At 55.1% G+C, this 18,276-nt stretch overlaps 4 protein-coding genes across 4 annotated transcripts; 1 reads left to right on the forward strand and 3 right to left on the reverse strand.

The window, feature by feature from the left end:
* Positions 1-131: 131 nt before the first annotated feature.
* LOC128273142 (V-type proton ATPase 116 kDa subunit a 1-like) lies at positions 132-4,139 on the reverse strand. Its single transcript, XM_053011062.1, has 7 exons — positions 4,024-4,139; positions 3,104-3,271; positions 2,506-3,030; positions 975-2,354; positions 722-911; positions 480-651; positions 132-418 (listed from the first exon to the last, which is right to left on the reverse strand). The coding sequence occupies exons 2-7, from the start codon at positions 3,218-3,220 to the stop codon at positions 322-324; spliced, it is 2,481 nt and encodes an 826-aa protein (XP_052867022.1). The 5' UTR covers positions 3,221-3,271; positions 4,024-4,139; the 3' UTR covers positions 132-321.
* Positions 4,140-5,298: 1,159 nt separating this feature from the next.
* On the reverse strand, positions 5,299-8,678 carry LOC128274572 (V-type proton ATPase 116 kDa subunit a 1-like). The gene is made up of 6 exons (XM_053012809.1): positions 8,456-8,678; positions 7,874-8,374; positions 7,339-7,421; positions 5,806-7,271; positions 5,559-5,730; positions 5,299-5,494 (listed from the first exon to the last, which is right to left on the reverse strand). Exons 1-6 carry the CDS (start codon positions 8,570-8,572, stop codon positions 5,401-5,403), a joined length of 2,433 nt encoding a protein of 810 aa, XP_052868769.1. The 5' UTR covers positions 8,573-8,678; the 3' UTR covers positions 5,299-5,400.
* A 922-nt stretch (positions 8,679-9,600) lies between these two features.
* LOC128273002 (methylthioribose-1-phosphate isomerase) lies at positions 9,601-10,920 on the reverse strand. Its single transcript, XM_053010904.1, has 5 exons — positions 10,789-10,920; positions 10,483-10,718; positions 10,271-10,420; positions 10,156-10,208; positions 9,601-10,085 (listed from the first exon to the last, which is right to left on the reverse strand). The coding sequence occupies exons 1-5, from the start codon at positions 10,918-10,920 to the stop codon at positions 9,601-9,603; spliced, it is 1,056 nt and encodes a 351-aa protein (XP_052866864.1).
* Positions 10,921-12,761: 1,841 nt separating this feature from the next.
* Positions 12,762-17,896, forward strand: LOC128269943 (uncharacterized). The gene is made up of 9 exons (XM_053007347.1): positions 12,762-12,786; positions 12,887-13,280; positions 13,389-13,527; positions 13,676-13,745; positions 14,379-14,508; positions 14,572-15,203; positions 15,378-15,674; positions 15,740-15,930; positions 16,004-17,896. The coding sequence occupies exons 1-9, from the start codon at positions 12,762-12,764 to the stop codon at positions 17,894-17,896; spliced, it is 3,771 nt and encodes a 1,256-aa protein (XP_052863307.1).
* Positions 17,897-18,276: the final 380 nt, after the last annotated feature.

Below are 18,276 nucleotides of genomic sequence, written 5' to 3' on the forward strand. Positions count from 1 at the left end.
AAAAGGATGGTGATAATATTTCTGTTGGTTTTTTGTTTCCCATTTTGTCCCGAACCCTCCCGAGCTGGTAGTCGGTAGAATAAAGTCATCGGCCAAGCAAAACGCAACGCTTTCAGTAGTGTTATGTTTGCTCGAGATAGTAATACGTGTGCCGAGTGTGCACTATACCGAGCCCATGGATCTAACTGGGTGCTTTATTGTTTGATGGAAACCATAAAACGGACCCACTTTTCGGTAAACCGAACCTACAAACCTCGGTGAAGAAAAACAATACTACGGGGTGCAGTGTGAATGGAGCTAGAATAGGTCCTAGTCCCTGCGTTACTCCAGATCCTCGTCACTGTCGATGATCAGCTTGAACGAGAACGGCTGGAAGCCGTAGCCGAGACCTTCGTAGAACTTGCTCATAAACTCGACCCTGGAGAGTACGAAAATAATCGATAATGAACGACCCCATTGCGCAAATCGAATGGCCTTACCAGTGCAAACGGAGCGTGTGCAGAAAGGCGGACAGCCCTTCCATCATAACCAGAATGGCGAGGGTGAACAGTGACCAGGCACCGAACACGAAGTACAGCATGATCGCTCCCTTGTAGCTCGTTTGCTTCAGGCCCATCGACAGCACCATGTTCCACAGGACCTCCGAAAGCTCTGGGCGGGCGTAGGATGCGGTTAGAACTAGCCAACTACTAGAGGCATCACTATCATCGCTTCTACTTACGGGCGTGAGCCAGGGAAAGAGCCCAGAGACGCAGATACGATGCCGTATGCGATACCGTACTAAGCACGTACTCGATCGTGTGGATCGCTTGGTGGATGAAGATCTCGGCCATCGGTTCATCGTCGTGCGAGTCGTGTGGTTTCGGACTGGACGTATTGTTCGGGACATCTCCATTGTTCGGAATTGGCGTCTAAAGTGAAACCGTTAATCGTTACTCCATTACGATATACTACTGTATTCCCCTTTCACTTACGGGAGAAGCGTTCTTCCTCTTGCACATCAAGTAGAGCGGTTTACCGAGCAGCATCCACGGGATACAGATGAGCGAGATGAACACGAACGCACGCTGCAGTTCGTTCTGACCGGAGAACATAAATTCCTCGCACCCGTGGAACGGTTCCGTGTTCTTGAACAGCATCATATTGATAAACATGATAAGTACAGACGGTGCACATCCGGGCGTTCGCGGCTGGTAATCGGTTTTTGCAGTGTAGGCGACCCACTTGAAAAACATCATGAACACCATGTAAGCGAACAGTAGCACCAGAAAGATGATCTGCGGCATAAATTCCAGCACAATGCTAATGCGCTTCCTGAAGAAGTTGTGATTGACCACACTCATACAAACACCGAAGATCATGTGCACCACGCCGAAGATGATCGACAGCTTCATTTTGTACGAGTTCAGGAAGATGATCTTGTTGGTGGCCAATTGCCACACCGGATCCAGCCCGACCGGGTAAATCGTTTCGCTCTCGTAATCGTTCGAACCGGGATTGAGCGTTAGATCCTTGTTCGACATCACCGTCGTCGTATTGTAGCCGACGCTCCACGCCGATCCAAAGATGTTCATCGATTTGGAGAAGACATCGTTATACACGAACCCGGTGTACATCGAGAACAGTCCCATCAGCAGGATGATGTAGCGTCCGCCGAAGAAAATGTTCCAGATTTCGTTGGTCGACTTTTTCGCACCGAGCTTCTTCTCGCCCGTCACCATCCACAGGCCGAACAGGGCCATGATCATACCGTGGCCCAGATCGCCAAACATAATGCCGAACAGGAACGGGAACGTAATGATCGTATACAGGGCCGGGTTGGCCTCCCGATACGAAGCAATCCCGTACGCGTCGATCAGGTTCTGGAAACCGCGCGTAAACTTGTTTGTCCGATTGTACGTCGGTGGCGCTTCGTTCGTTTCGATCACGTTCAAAAACGACGGTATGGTGCTGCCCACGGCTGCCGAACCATCCGATAGGGCCTTCTGTACCTTCGGTAGATCCGGCACCGGTACCCAGCACTCGCCGATCAGACACTTCTTCGTGACGTCCATGTTAAACAGATTCAGCGTGTGATAGATTGCTTTCATTTTCTTCACCATGATGCGCCAGTTGAACAGCTCCTTGGCGACGGTCGACAGCACGATCGAGCGGTGATCCTGCGTTTGGTTCAGCACCATCTTCAGATCTTCCAACCGCGTGCAGACGCCCTTCACCATCTCGGTGCGCTCGGATCCGGAGCTGGGGCACGGATACAGCGACACATGGTACCCGGTGCAGACCTTCTTGATGCGAGCCTTCAGCTGTTCGCCTTGGAAGAAGGCAACGAAGACGGTTTTGAAGATTTCATTCCCCTGCAATAGAGATTTCGGATTAGTTATTCTATTTTTGCGCCACCATCCGCCGACGGTATCGGCGGCGTTATCGTTTAGCACGAGGTTGCTAACGAATCGCGGAGTTCGTTATTAGCATCGGTTATCGCAACAACCGCAAACAGTCGCTTACCGTGGCCGGATCTTCCAGTGGCTCTTCCAGCTCCACCTGGCGCAGGAAAATGTTACCGCGCGAGATGCGCCACAGCATCCGCTCGAAACCCGGCATCTTTTCGCGCTGGATCACTCCCGCCACAAAACCGAGCCGCCCGCGGCTCTGTGCCATGCTCGGATCCTCGGCGATCAGGTTGCTTTTGGCGGCATCACTGCTCACGATCACCTCCTGCTCGAAAAAGAATGACTGCGTGCGTTCGAGCACATGCTTCAGCTCGGTCAGCTCGAGATAGTTTGACTTCAGGTTGACCGCATTCTGCGACAGCTCGAGAATTTCGTTCTCCGTCTTCTCGAGCCGCGCCTCCAGATCGATGATTTCGCGCGGGTTCGGAGCACGGGGCCACTCGTCGGCCGAACACTCCGGTATATGGACGTTGTCTTTCTTCACCTCGCCCTCGACATAGCGCAGCTTGCGCTCCATCTCATCGCAGCGCCGCACCTCGCTCACGAACTTCCGCTGGAACGCATTCACGTCCGCGTTGAGCTACGTTGGGCGAAACAGAATATCGTTTATTGAACCAAGCAGCGGCTAATCGGGTCAGAAATGGGAAACCTACGTCCCGAAACTGCACCGCACCCGTTTCACCCAGCTCCGAGACGGACGTGTAGGCCGCCTCCGGCTGAATAAACATCTGGCATAGTGCCATCTCCTCGCTGCGGAACATCATCGCCATGGTTGTGGCGTCTTCGCTACAGCACCGGACCGAACGCTAAAAGAGAAGGACCTGGGAAATCGGAGAGAGTGAGAGCGATAGCATAAATAGACAGCGGACAGTAACGCAACGTCGTTTGTTTGGGCCATTTTCACAAAATAAACTCGCTGATCCACAAACACAAAAGATCGTGAGCCCGAGCGCGCTGCTAGAACCCGTGACCACGGTGCACCACGTGACCCCGCTGCTGATCGCAGAAAAATAAACCGTTTTATCCACAAGCGCTATCGGATTCACAGTACAATCCACTCTCTATCACTCTTGCTCTCTCTCCGAGCTGAACGGCCAGAACATTTTTCAGGGGCCATTCTTGTTCTTGTTTCAATTTGGTAAATTTTATCACGCACTTACTCCAACAACGCCACGAAAACACGAAAAAACTGAGGAACGGGTCGTAAACGATCACGGTCACGATCGGTTCGCGATTGGCTAAAGTTCAAGGATAAAGGCCCGATCGCGCGGTCGGTGAATGCTGCAGTCTTCCGGAAGAGTGCCACCATGCAACTGACCAGGGTCTACCAGTTCCGTGCGCTAGCCGGGGGCTTTCGAACAACAGTTTACGATCAAACCCCACCCCAGAACACCGATCCGAGCCGTTCCGATGTCGCGCGTGATCACTTTTAGTATGCCCGCACCACCCGCATGTTTTCGGCCCCGGGGCCGGACATATTAGCACCGTGACGGGAGGCTCGAAACGAAGCCCCAGGCACGTCGTCATCGTTTGTTTGTTTAGCTTTTTTCTATCCGTTGAGGCTGGCGCTTACCTAGCCAGGCAGGCCAACTGAAACGCGATCACGTGGTGGTGGTTCTATTGGTTTCGATGCTGGCGATGATGGCGATGTTCGATCGAAGGTGTCAATCGCGAAGGAGTTCAATCCTGTTTGTCGCTCGTAGACGTGCGCTAATTTTCACCGCAAACAAGCAGCGCCGATCAGCATCATGTGATGGAGGCTGTGATCGTCCGCTCACTGGGGCTGACTGAAAGTGATGAGTGGTCCCACGAAGCTTATCTACGATCGGTCTTACTACACCGAAAGAGCGAACGCGCACACACGGTCCGCGTCCATGTACAAACGATCGAATACTATCGCGCGCGTGCGGCCGCTCGTTGGATTAACGAGCGTCGAATGTAGACGACCGCAGCGCCCGCCGTCGGAGGGGATTTTGCGCGGTCGGAAGGTCACACGAATGGAGGCAGCGGAAGGCCGTCGAAAGCCCCTTCGAGCGACATATGGATGTCGCGAAGTGGACTGTTCCGGTTGTTCCATCTCGTGTGGGTGCGTGGTAAGAGAGCCTATTTCATCTCAAGTATTCTTGAACAACGCTACGCTACCGTGGACAGGTGTTGATGGGGGGAGCAAATGTTTGCTTACTAACGCTCAACGCAGATGGAAACCTACTTCTTATCAGTAACTTCAAGTGGAACAGTAAAATGTGTCTTGAGTATACGAAAGACGTGTAATGTTTATGAAACAAACACATTTTGCACTAATTGTAAGAAAGCGGTTAGCGATGTGATTCGTCAAACGGTGATGTCATATATTGTGGCCATTGTTTCACAACGGATCTTAATCTTTTGGTATGTGGTATTTGGGGTTTCAATCTGGTTACATAAACTTTTGTAGAAATATTTTCTTTCATTCAGTTGTTTATTTTTTTAGCTTCATTGCATTGAGCGCCGTGGCTGGTATCTAACCGTTTACAGTCCTTACGATCGATAACACATTTCCGCCCAGCATCAGAATCAACTCAAAACTTTGTTCTTATGTTTATATAGCCGAAGCATGATTTATTAGTGCAAATTAATTACCATCGAATCAAGCGATGTTAATCTATCGTATTCGCCAATACCCCTAAAACCAGGCCATAGCTCGTGCTGCTATGTTGCCTACATTTAGGGGCACGACACATCTGAAATAAATCAAATCATGCCAATCGTTCGGATTTTAAACAACCTGTTAAAACGGCATTGATATTCAATTTTATTGCCCAGTTTGTATCGTAGTAAAATATAGTAACTAACAGATTGTTATGTTTGCATTCTATACCATCATTTATTGAACTGAATGGCCTCTAAGCGAATATGATTCGCGGATCCGATCGTTCGATCGGAGCGTGCTATGCTAACATCGGCACCCGCTTCACTCGACTTCTTGCTCCTCGAGGAGGGCCTTGAACGAGAACGGTTGGAAGGCGTAGCCCAATCCTTCGTAGAACTTGCTCATGAACTCGACCCTGCAAAGTGGAATGGAGTAAGATAGATGGCAGTTTGACGCAACCACACGACTCCCGTACGTACCAGTGCAAACGAAGGGTGTGCAGGAATGCGGACAGCCCTTCCATACCGACCAGGATGCCGATGGTCAGCACCGACCACGGCCAAAATACGAGCCAAATCAGTATTGCTCCAACGTAGGAATCGTTCGACAGGCCGATCGTAAACACCATGTTGTACAGTACCTCCGACAGTTCTGGAATGGTACACATTCAAGTGTCTTAATCTGGACAGCTCCCGGAGGATATCACAGTCAACGGGGTTTACTTACGTGCGTGAGCCAACGACAGTGCCCACAGCCGAAGGTACGAAGCGGTGTGGGAGATCGTACTGAGGATGTACTCGATCGTGTGGATTGCCTGATGGATGAAAATTTCACTCATCGGTTCATCGTCGTGGTGGTTCGACGACGACGCAGGCGTCGTGTGATTGGCTTCGGCCACGTGGTTCACAGCGCTCTTCCTTTTGCGCTGGAACATAATGAAGAACGGTTTGGCGAGCAGTAGCCACGGAATGCAGATTACGCCCAACACGATCAAGATCACTTGTAGTGTGTCCTGGCCGTCGAACATATACTCTTTGCACGTGTCCAGCGGTTCCTGGCTCTTGAACAGCATCATGTTAATGAACATGATCAGCACGGATGGGGCGCAGCCTGGCTTCAGGTGATCCTCGTCCGTGACGGCCTTGTACATGACCCACTTGAAAAACATCATAAAGCACATGTAAGCGAACAGCACCAGCAGGAACATGATTTGCGGGATAAACTCCAACAGAATGTTTTCGCGCCGGCGGAACTTGTTGTGGTTGACCAGGCTCATGCAAACGCCGAAGATCATGTGCACCACGCCGAAGATGATGGACAGTTTCATTTTGAACGAGTTCAGGAAGATGATCTTGTTGGTGGCCAGCATCCACAGTGGATCCAGCCCGTACCAGTACACCGTTTCCGAGTAATCATCCGTGGGGTTGAGCTGCAACTCTTTGTTCTCCATGATGGTGGACGTGTTGTAGTTGATGCTCCAGCTCGAACCGAAAATGTTCATGCCCTTCGAAAAAAGATCGTTGTACACGAACCCGGTGTACATGGAAAAGATGCCCATCAGCAGAATGATGTAGCGTCCGCCAAAGAACAGCTGCCAGATTTCCTCCTTGTTCTTGTCGAGCGTTTTCTCCCACAGCACCATCCACATTCCGAGCATGAACAGAATGAGCCCGTGTCCGAGATCGCCAAACATGATGGCGAACAGGAACGGGAACGTAATGATCGTGTACAGGGCCGGGTTGGCTTCGCGGTACGTGGCGATACCGTACGACTCGATCAGGTTCTGGAAACCGCGCGTAAACTTGTTCGTCTTGTTGTATGTCGGTGGATCCTCGTTTGTTTCGATGATGTTCAGAAACGACGGCACGGTACTGCCCACCGAGGAGGAGCCGGCCACCAGGGCGGCCTTCACGTCTTGCAGCGAGTCCGTCGGTACCCAGGCCTCGCCGAACAGACACTTCTTCGACATGTCCACGTTAAACATGTTCATTGTGTGATAGATGGCCGTCACCTTCTTGACGATGATCTCCCAGGTGGGCACCTCCTTGGCAACGTTCAGCAGCACGCGCTGTCGCTGGTCCTGCGTCTGTCCCAGCACCATCTTGAGGTCCTCGATGCGTGTGCGAACGCCGCGCAGCATCTCCTCACGCTCGCTCGACTCACTCGGGCACGGGTACAGGGCGGCATGATAGCTGTAAGAGAAACGGCACGATCAGACCCATCAGGCGGTGTGTGGCACCCAGCGAGTTCCTTTCTTACCCGGTGCAAACCTTCTTCACACGGCTCTTCAGCTGCTCACCTTGGAAGAACGCAACGAACACAATCTTATTGACGGTTTCACCCTAAATGAGGCAAGCAGATAAGAAGCAATTAGCATCCGCGCAGGACAAAAATAAACGCGTCTAATGTCTGGAAATATCTCAACTTAAGATGAGCAAACTCGCCTGCCGCAGAGCTACACAAATGCAGCCGGTTATCAACGCCGTTCGTTAAATGAGGTAACGTAGTAAAAAAACTAGGTTTCGGCTTATCGAACGTTTGCTCGGTTCGCTTTGCATAACTTGTTCTAACCGAAATGAAAATGCAATTTCCGGTGCAAGCTTCCGATAGGTGTCTAACTCAACGTCAGCACACCTCGTGACTTTGTCGCTCGACGCGACAACCCCATGTGACCGACAGCGATGTGATTGAAAGAGAGCCATTGCGGGCGTGGGAAGATAAAACACAATGCGACCCCTTGAACGGGCCTATCACTCGGCCCAATGAACGCAGGGCGCCATTACTTCAGACTTACCGATTTCGGATCAACCAGCGCCTCTTCGAGCACCGCCTGACGAAGGAAAATGTTACCACGTGACACGCGCCACAGCATACGCTCGAAGCCGATGATGCGTTCGCGCGAAATAACACCCGCCACGAAACCGAGCGGTTTACCGTCGTTGGCCGCCTCGCCACCGGTGGCTTCCAGGTTCTGCACATTCGACCGGTCCGAGAAGAACACCTGCGTTTTCTCCAGCACGTGCTTCAGCTCGGTCAGCTCCATAAAGTTCTGCAACAGCGCACTGTTGTTCTCGGACAGTTCCACGATTTCGTTCTCCGTCTTCTCGAGCTGCGCCTCAAGGTCGATGATTTCGCGCGAGTTCGGCGTCCGCGGAATGTCTTCCGGCATCTCCGGTATAGTGACCGAGTCCTTCGTGATTTCTCGCCGAATGTAGCCGATCTTGCGGTCCATTTCCTCGCACCGCCGAATCTCGGTCGTGTACTTCCGCTGGAACATGTTGATATCGGCGTTCAGCTGCAAGAAGGTGAGGGGACGTTCACGGGTTACTGGTCGTTGACGTTAAGCCGGCCCACTCGGACGGATTGGTCTACTGACATCGCGGAACTGGGCAATGCCCAGTTCGCCCAGCTCGGCCACCGATTGATAGGCAGCCTCCGGTTGGATGAGCAGCTGCACCATGCTCATCTCTTCACTCCGAAACATCGCTCCCATGGCTGGCGATTGTTGGCCAGAACCGGACAAAACTAAGCACACACGCAGAGCACACACAGAGCACAGCAGTGGACACCTGGTAGATCCGCTTCACAGGTTCGACTGGTTCGTTCCACGGCCGAACAACTTCTGATGCACCGGCCATCCGATTGTTGAACGAATTGCTGTATGAACGATATCTTTCTCACCGGTGTCGGAGACATCTACCGTTGAGCCGAGATAAGAAAACGACGTCACGTGAGGTGGGCGGTACTCGCGGAGACACTGGGAGCTCATTAAACGATAGTTTTCGTCTTGCCAGCAGCAATGGTCGGCAGCAATGGTGTTCGGCTTGGAGGAACTTCCATAGGTTGTGCGCTTCACCATTTGAATTTTTTGGTCAAAACTAGAGAAGCTAATTGAGTCGAATTGTTCAACTCCATAAATCTTCTACGGTTGTTTCATTGCCTCTAATCCGCGGCCGCTTGAGTGGAGCTTAGTTGCCGCTTCGAATTGCCGTTTACCGGGCCCTTTTCGGAGCAGTTGTACACACGGCTGAATAGGCCAAGATAACGCGTGCGCGATAACGAATATCCCGCACGGCCGGAGTGGGGTTGCGTGATTCGTCACGGCACACAAAGGTGTTGTGATGATTGGGAACACACTTTTATCAATTACTGGCAACCAACCAGCCCGCGCACAGAAGCTCTCATTGGCAATGATTAAACAAAAGACAAAAAAACATGCCCACACGAAGCCACGGTACTCGATAATCGTTCAACATTCTTCACGCTGGCGCAAACGTCTCGTCCGGCATGGCCCAAGTGCTGGCTGACGTCTTGTCGGACATGATTGTAAAGATTGACGGTACATCAATACTGGGGAGGGACATGGAAGGATCGTTACCTAAATGGAGGTTGCGTAACTTTGGCGCCCGCTAAGAAACTTTTCCAATATTTTAGGACCCCAACGAGCTTGAAGTTGCCATTGGAACAATCAGTAAACGCCAAATTTAACTAATCAACAATTAAGGAATGGTGAGATTTTATTCACTGCTGCCTCGTGCGCTTCGCGAGCTCGCTCGGACGAAACACACCGCGCTCGGTGACGATGCCCGTTATCAACTCTGCTGGCGTCACATCGAACGCCGGATTCCAGCAGCCGATTCCGGGCGCCGCAATCCGCTGGCCTGCGATGTGCGTTAGTTCGTTCTCCGGGCGCTCCTCGATCTTGATGCGCGATCCATCATCGATGGCAAAATCGATCGATGTGAACGGTGCGGCCACATAGAACGGTACCTGGTGGTGCTTCGCCACCACGGCTATCTGATAGGTGCCGATCTTGTTCGCGGTGTCACCATTCGCCGCGACACGATCCGCTCCGACGATGACGGCATCGATCTTCCTGGTGTGGAGCAGTGCCGCTACCATGCTATCGGTTACCAAAGTCGCCGGCAGTTGATCGTGCACCAGCTCGTACGCCGTTAGCCGTGCGCCCTGGTTGTACGGTCGCGTTTCGGTGCAATACACGTGCTCTAGTGTTCGGAAGAGCCGTGGTTAGCGTGGGTTTTATGCTCTGTGACGACCGAGTCCGAGTTCACCTACCCAAGAGACCCCTTTCATGGACGCTCCTGATGACGCCCAGTGCGGTGCCATACCTTAAACAATAAGAATTTCGTTAGCCGATAAAGCCGATCGATGATTGCAGATCGCTTCTCACCCTGCGGTGGCCAATGATCCGGTGTTGCAGTGGGTTAACAATTTCAGCGGTCGATCGATACCTTTCAGCAGCACATCGGCACCATTGTCGCCGATGGCACGATTGTCTTCGATATCTTTCACCAGCATCTGCTCCACAGTTTCAATGATTCTGGTACGGTTGAAGAAAATGATACGTTGACATCGTTTCTAACGGAAACGTGAGCTTCATACCGTCGCTTCATGGCCTCCACTGGGACAGTTTCATCACTGAACAAACTGTCCGCCAACGTGTGCAAGTCATCCGCCGCCAGCTTCAGGTTGACGGCGGTCGGTCGCGAGGTGACGAGATACTGTAGCTGCTCGCACATTTCCTTCCGCAAATCCGCCTTTGAGTCGTACTGTTTACCGTAGATTTCCACCACGAGCGATAAACAGCCAACAATAGCTATGGCCGGGGCGCCCCTCACCTAAGCGAGCGTTCGGGATCATGTTCCGGTTGTTGTTGGTTCTTTCCAGGCGTGCCACCCCCCGAATTACCTGCATACGATGGATCGCAGCCCAGCCATCCTTTACGCTTGATACCGGAATGTATTTCGATTCGCCGGGAAGCAAAAGCTGGTCTAGAATTTGCAGCTGGCCACCCTTGTATTTGATCGCTTCGAGCGTCATTTTCTAACAACGTTTTACGCACCAGCAAAGCAAACTTATGATAAGCACGGACCGGCTTATCAATATTTACGCGCCGCCCATTTGACGGCCCATCTGACAGTCGGCGTAAAGGCGCCCGCGCTTGTCGGTGTCTAACAACGAATCGGTGCAATTGCCATCGATGGGTGTTTGTCTCCGCTAACGCTAACGGTTTTTGAGCCCTTCCACGCGGCGCACGTGTTTCCGTTCCGTTGAGACCAATATGCATAACTGCTTACGCTGAATTCATGGCTTTAAAAAACAACCAGCCTATTCTAACAATTGAAGGGCATCGTTTCATCGTTCTGTTTGGGTTTCACGATTTTCACTTCAAGTCCAAAAGGCCAATAAAAGCGCGCTCAATAAAAACAATTAGCGTAACGCTATTCGGGTGAAGTCCTCCAACGCTAAACGAGCCTCTCCGGGGACACAAATCGTCGCGCACGATCGCATGAATCGCCCACAACGTGCACGGCGCGTGATTCATTTGCGCGGCCACACGGCCGCGGCCGGCCACAGCGCACCACTACACACCCTCGACCGGGTTGTGATCGTGCGAAGCATAAACGGCAATGGTTTGTTTTGAATGAGCCACACACCCGGCCAGGGCGGGCCCGGCCCATCGCAGGGCCATGGGCTTCATCAGGGATGCGCAACATGTGCGACGTGGTGCCCTCCGCTCTCCGACGATCCGACCCAGGGCGATGTGTGCGTGTGGTGCGCCCGTTCGCACATATGCTTTCCAGACGCACTGAAACCGCTCGGGACGCCAGCAACATACGACTATGCGTGCGCATCCGATCCGTTGGCGGTGGCGTATGGGTCCCGGCAGCGCGCGCGCATGTCAATGTACGCGCATCCCAGCAGAAAACAGGAAGAGGAAAACTGGAAGAGCCGTACCGAGCCGTGCGTGCCGTGGGTCGGAATGAAGCAGGGAGCCGAGGGCACGGGAAAGGGACAGCAAGCGCAGAGAACCACTCGAGGCGTGTGCGATGTAAACAATATTACAAGCGCACCGAACGGTGACGGGGGACGGCGAACGCCGGACGCCGCACGCCGCGCACGGAAAGTGATCGAGAGTGAGAAGAAATGTGTCGCTGATCGCCATGCGGACGGATGCGCGAGACGTTCCACGGTTTAGATTAGATAATTCGATCAGATGCTCGTCGTCATCAGGCGTCGTCGTCGTCGTCGCCGCTTCAGTCGCGAGTCGCTAGCCACGCAGACGAGATGTCGCGGGTGTCGTGTTAGTCGAAATTTTCCCGTTTTGCGAACGAACGCACTTAGTGATCGCCGGGACCCGGAGAACGTGAGTGAGAGTGAGAGCGAGTGCAGGCGCGCGCCCGCGATCGAACTGATCGAATCGATTTGTGTTGCCGAGTTGGAACGAGTGTCAGTGCCGAATGCAAAAATAAACAAACACGAACCGGGGTCCACGGATCGATCGATCTCGGGGCGGGTGCATCGCTCTCCGAATGCCGGAAGCTTCTTCCTTCCGTTCACCGTGCTCTCTGTGTGTGTCTGTGTGCGTGTGCATCAATGTACACTTTTGTCCGACTGTCCGTGGGGCGTTCTGAGAAGTGCGACCTCATCTGTTGCTTCGATGGTGAAGCGATCTTCCATTATGAAAACCACACCAGCATCCGGGGCCGCCGCCAGTCGGAAGTGCGTCCGCAACACTGCCAAACGTCCTTCGGTGCTCGACAGGATGATGATGCAGCTGTAACGCAGCTGTAGCGATCCGAAGTGATCAAGTGTTCAGTTTGTGTGTGTGTGATTTGTGTGTGTAAGCGATAAAAGCGTCTCCAGTCCAGCGCGCGACGATGGAGCCGCTTCCACTGTGTTCAGGTTCGTGAGTCGCCACGATGGCCGGTGACGATTGTATGATTAGCGCGCATCAAGTCCGATTTTTCAATTGAATTCCTTGCCATGCGGTGCCGGTTTCCAGATAATCCCAATTACTTCAACGACGACTGTGCCACGTCCGTCGGCGTCGTTGTCGGCGGCGGTGGCGGCAGCAGCTCGGCTGGACCCGAGAAGAAGCATCGGTTCTATCACTTGAAGCGCCTGGTGACCTACTCGAAGCTGAAACGGTCCGCCACCACGATTGATGGCCACTCGGGTGGACCGACGGCGGCGGCAACCGGTGGCGGGTCGGAGTACGGCTCACCCCCGGCCCGTACCTCGTCCCTGTTCCGGTACCGCAGCAACAGTGCCGGGTGCTCGGGAGGGCCGATGACGACGAATGGCGACGGAGGCGGATGCGAGAGCCCGTCCGCTAGCGGAGATAGTCCACCCGCAGCATTCTGCTTCAATCAAGCACCACTCTCGCTGTTCGTCCCGTGAGTCCCGTCCCGGCACAGCTTCCTGAGTTTCCGAGGGCGTCCTAATTTAAGAACGCGTTTTTCTCTCTCCCTCTCTCGCTCGCTCATTTAATGTAAACATCTCAGTGGGGGCCGCCCGGGACTGGCGATGACGGCGGAACGGCGCAGGCATTCCTTTGGCACGTCGATGCACCGCCAGCTGGGACCAGCGGAAAACAATGGCCGCGGCGTGATGATGTTGAAAAATGAAACCTCCATCGATGAGGTAAGTGGACTGCGCAAGCGCGACCGCGCCATGAGTAACACGAGCCCCCCGGGTGCGTTGGCTCCAGAGTAACCGCCCCGGAAGAACCACCGGGGGGGAGGGTGTCGACACATGGTGACGTTTGGTTGTATCTTCCCGCCTTCCTTAGGTCCCCCACTCGCCCGCCCCGAGGGCGCCCGTGACGGGTAGCAGCGCCAACGGCAACACAACCGATCCCGGTAAGTACCGCTCACGGCGGCGCAGGTGTGTGGCCACTACTTCCTGGGGTCGTCGAGCGGGCCCTAAATCGGCAATAGAGGGAACGGACCAATCCGGCATGGACACATTTGTGATGACCGTTTCCGCACTCTCTCTCTCGCGCATCTCGCATTCAGCGCAACGTTCCTTCCGTGTCGGGGCTCCGGTTTCTTTATTTTGATCACGTCCTCCAGTCCGGACCGGGGGACCCCTCGTCGCCAACAAACGACCGGAAAACAAACACATTAAAAGAGACGCGCGCCCGCGCGATCTCCGTCGCCACCGCCTTCGTCGGCTTCCTTCCGCCCGCAAGGATGAGACGACGACACACACGGCGCGCGATCGTGATGATCGTGTGCGGCGGCGGCGGTTGGCGACATTTTGGACCCATCCCGTGGTGAGAGAGCGCGCGCACTCTCTCTCCCTATCTCTCTCTTTCTCACACACAAACACTATTTTCGAGCTGCGTTATTCACCACCACGGGGCCTGGAGATGGCGCGACTTGTCGCTGGACAAATCGCGCCTCGGGCGACAGTTCGGGCGTGTGGTTCGGTGCCGCGAGTCCACATTTCGGTGCCGCCTCCACTCAAACCTCGCTCTACTCGCCCCACAGGATCGACGCTGGCCGCCATGGATGTGCTGCTCGTGACGGCGCGCCACAGCGAGCACGGAATGCTGTGGGTCAACCATCTGAAGGTGTGCTTCGACAAGATCACCAAACAGCGCGGCCGCCTTCCGTTCAAGTGAGTACCACCCACCGGCCCCCGCCATCACGCCCGCACTTACCGACTCACACCAACGCGCAGATTTCTGCACATCAAGCTCGATGAGGACGCAACCCAACAACCGGCCCACATCGTGCAGCAGTGCGAATCGACGAAGCTGCAGATTGTGATCGTGTGCCCGGCCTTTATGGGCCTTTCGACGCCACTGCTGAGCGCGAAGCTGAGTGCGATCCTCAACCCGTGCCGCGTCCTCGGGATGCTGCTCGACGTGGCCGAACACGAGGTGACTGAGTTCGCCAAGGCGGCCCTTCCGGGCTACGGCAAGTGGCGTACGTGCTCGGTACGCGACAAGGACACGGCGTGCGTCAGCGAGCTGCTCGGAATGGCCACGGACATTCTGGGGAAAGCGTTGCGTCAGCAGACGATCCTGCACCGGACGCCGTCTACCGAGCAGCCCCGGACACCGACTTCGCCCACCAAGCCAAGCGGGGCGGCGGCGGCGGCGGGGACGGCAGCAGGCCACCGTTCCCACGAGTCGTTCGTGCTGTTCCCACGCAAGGTGAAGGTGGGCCAGAGCAAAATACTCGCGATCCTGCACGAACCGCTCAGCAAGGAGGACTGGATAAAGATCAAGGTGGAGAAGGCGGACCGAACGATCGAGATAACGAACATCAAGCGCCGCAATCCGTACACCATCCAGTTCAACGTGCCAGGTAGGGCCGGCCAGGTAGCACCGGGTTTTCCTTTTTTTTTGACACCTTCACGGCAAAGAACCGTGAAGAGGAAGGACCCGCGAACAAGGGTTCCCAAGGGAGTGCCGGAAGTGCCAGCTGCCGGAGCGAACAGGGAGATTAACGGTGCCTTGGTGTTTTTGCCCCGTTTCGCAGAAATCTGTATGGAGATATCGATGATGATCAAGATCCGGCTGGAGAAGAACAACGTCGAGATCGGGTGCCGGCCGCTCAAGTGCGAGAGCCAGATGCGCGAGCTCGAACAGATCCTGTCATCGAAGGACGCACCGATGGAGCTGATCTGCCAGTCGCTCGGCCTCTCGACCAACGACCGGGAGAAGCTGGACACGCTGCTGCTAAAGGCGTTCCTGAGAAACGTGCCGCCGAACTACAATCTGCTCAACTTCGGGTCAGGCGCTGGTGACGCCGGGCTCGGTTCTCACCGTGACATCTGTAAGTTATGTGCTATCGCCGGTGGCACACCAAGGTTACTGATTCACTTGTTCTGATCTGCGCAGACCCCGAAGAGTACCCGACGTTGCTCCATTTCGCCGCCAAATGGGGCCTGGAGCGGCTCTGTATGCAGCTGATCGAGTCACCGGGCGGAGAGATCGCGTGCGAGATGCGCAACATCAGTGGCCGAACGCCGTCGGATGTGGCGGAAGCGGCCGGTCACTTCAAGATTGCCAGTTCGCTCAAGAACTTCTCGGTAAGTGGTTCTCGGACCGTCTCCCGGTCACCGCCAAATTCTAACGCCCGTTTTGTCTCGTCCATCGGCGCAGCAAATGAATGAGTTCACAACGATGTACCACTACTTCAAGGGTGTCAGTGGTGCGTGCCCGGATCAGGTCATGATTCAACCGAAGCAACTCCACCACCAGCGACCGACGGTAGCGGCGACGGCCAACGGAGGTGCCGTGCCGGCGGCAGGTGCGGTCATCCGTGCGGAAAACAAAACCGACGCGGAGAAGATTCTGTCGCACGTGCACGCGCTCAAGCACGCGGAGGGTTACATCGACATGACCGCCTGCGTCAACGGCGATCAGGTGGACGGTGATGGTGGTGGTTGTGGTGGTGGTGCTGGTGCTGGTATCGCCGTCGCCAACATGAACTATCTGACCGAGGTGGCACTACTAGCACCGTCGGTAGCGCCGCCACCGGAAGAGAAGGACGTGTGTGGCGAGAATGAGCACAACTTTGACTTTGACGACGGCAAGCGAGACATTGGCGGCGGCGGGTGCAACGGATCGCTCCGGTCGACTGGATCGTCGTCGGAGCGCAGCAAGTACGATATCTTCAGCAACGAGTGCTCGAATCTTCTCGAGAGCTGCGACGGCGGTGGATCGAGCACGGACCACGAGTACCTGTACCAGCCGTCGAACGCTCCGTTCACCCCGACGAAGCCGTCACCAACGCCCTCCGAGCCGCCGATCGGGGACTACATGATTCAACCCTCGAACATACCGGTGCACGCGTACTGCAACGTGGAGGTTGGCGTACCCGATGGGGGCGAGGCCACGGCGGGTGGCGAAGAGCAACCGTCGCACGTGCGGCTGAGCTTCCGCAAGGAGGAACCACCGTCGGAGGACACGTACGGGACGACGACGGCCGGGTGTCCGCGGCGCAAGGACAGCGGCCCCGGCGGCGAGCGGACGGTCGACGACGAGCTGCTGGAGATCATCTCCGACTTCAAGAACAACGTGTTCTCGATCCAGGAGGTGGAGCAGCTAGTCACGCTGTGGAAGAACCGGAACGACGTGCAGCAGAGCTTCCGGGAGAAACAGGACCAGCTGCAGCGGATGCGTGAACACTACGAGCAGATCCAGCGGGAACTGAAGGACAAGCTGAAGCGGCCGACCCCGTTCGAGCGCATGAAGAGTTTCTTCTCTCGCGCTAAGCCGACCTCGGTCGCGTCGGCGGCAACGAAACCCGCGAAACCGCGTGCCACCGATAGCGGCGGCCCCTCCGCCGGTGCGGCCCCGGGAACCGGGGATGTCTTGTGTGACGAGATAAAGTTTTCCATGGCCGGTGCGGCGGGACAGAGCGTACGGCCGAACAGCCTTTCGCTGAGCGTCAACAGTGTGGCGAGCGATGCCTCCGAAACGGTCAGCGTGAGCGGAAGCAGTACCCGGAGTGGTGGCCGGCGGCCGCCGGGCCATCCGAGCACTCCCGAGTCCTCGTGCGATGGGCGACGCCTGTCGCACAGCAAGTCGTGGCCCAAAGGAGCGGACCACGACCAGAACTACATGATACCACCGTCACCGCGGCCGGTCAGTGAAGAGCTCAGTGTGCGATCCGGGCGACCCGGAGGCACGGCTCTGAACCGGTGCAGCAACAGTAGCAACAGTAGCTGCTCGAGTGGGGCCACTAGCAGCAGTTCCAGCGGGCGCGACTCGTATCCGTCGCACGCCACCGCCAGCGGTAACGAGTCCCACTACATCATGTACCCCTCGAACGTACCAGTATTCAGCGGCGCCGACTACATGAACGTGCCGTCGGCGGCGGCGGCAGGACGAGACGGGTCGGCCGCAGACGACGGTGACGGTGGCCGAGTGACGTCCCCGGCCCGCCCGAGGCTCGGCCGCAGTCCGTCCGATTTGGGCACATCGCATCTCATCACCTTTCAGTCCATATTAGAGTGTAACGAGAGTGCCGATCCGGCGGCGGGCGAATGAGCGGCGCGCCCGCGGAGGGGGTGTGCCGGCCATGGAAAGCAGGAAGCCGGAACTAGGGATCCATTGTTGGTCAATAGAGAACGGCAAACTCTTTCCTTTTCGTTCCGTTCCCTCGTGTTCTTCGCAGCCAAAGGTTACGGAGCGGAATGATACCAATTTTATGCTACACATAGGTTATGGAATAAAGCAACGAATAAAGAACGTATCCGTGTATCGAACTGTTGGGTGGGGTGGTTCCCCGATCAATTTCTTGCCGGGTTCTGGTAAATTAATTCCACCCCGTCATGAATCAGCGCAAACGGCGGTTTTCTTCTTGGGGTGGCGGTACAGTGATGTGCGAATTCGGTCGGCCGCATGGTGGCCGCTGTCAGGAATGCTAT

This window comes from Anopheles cruzii, chromosome 3, assembly GCF_943734635.1.
Source record: "Anopheles cruzii chromosome 3, idAnoCruzAS_RS32_06, whole genome shotgun sequence".
Classification (NCBI taxonomy): Eukaryota; Metazoa; Arthropoda; class Insecta; order Diptera; family Culicidae; genus Anopheles; species Anopheles cruzii.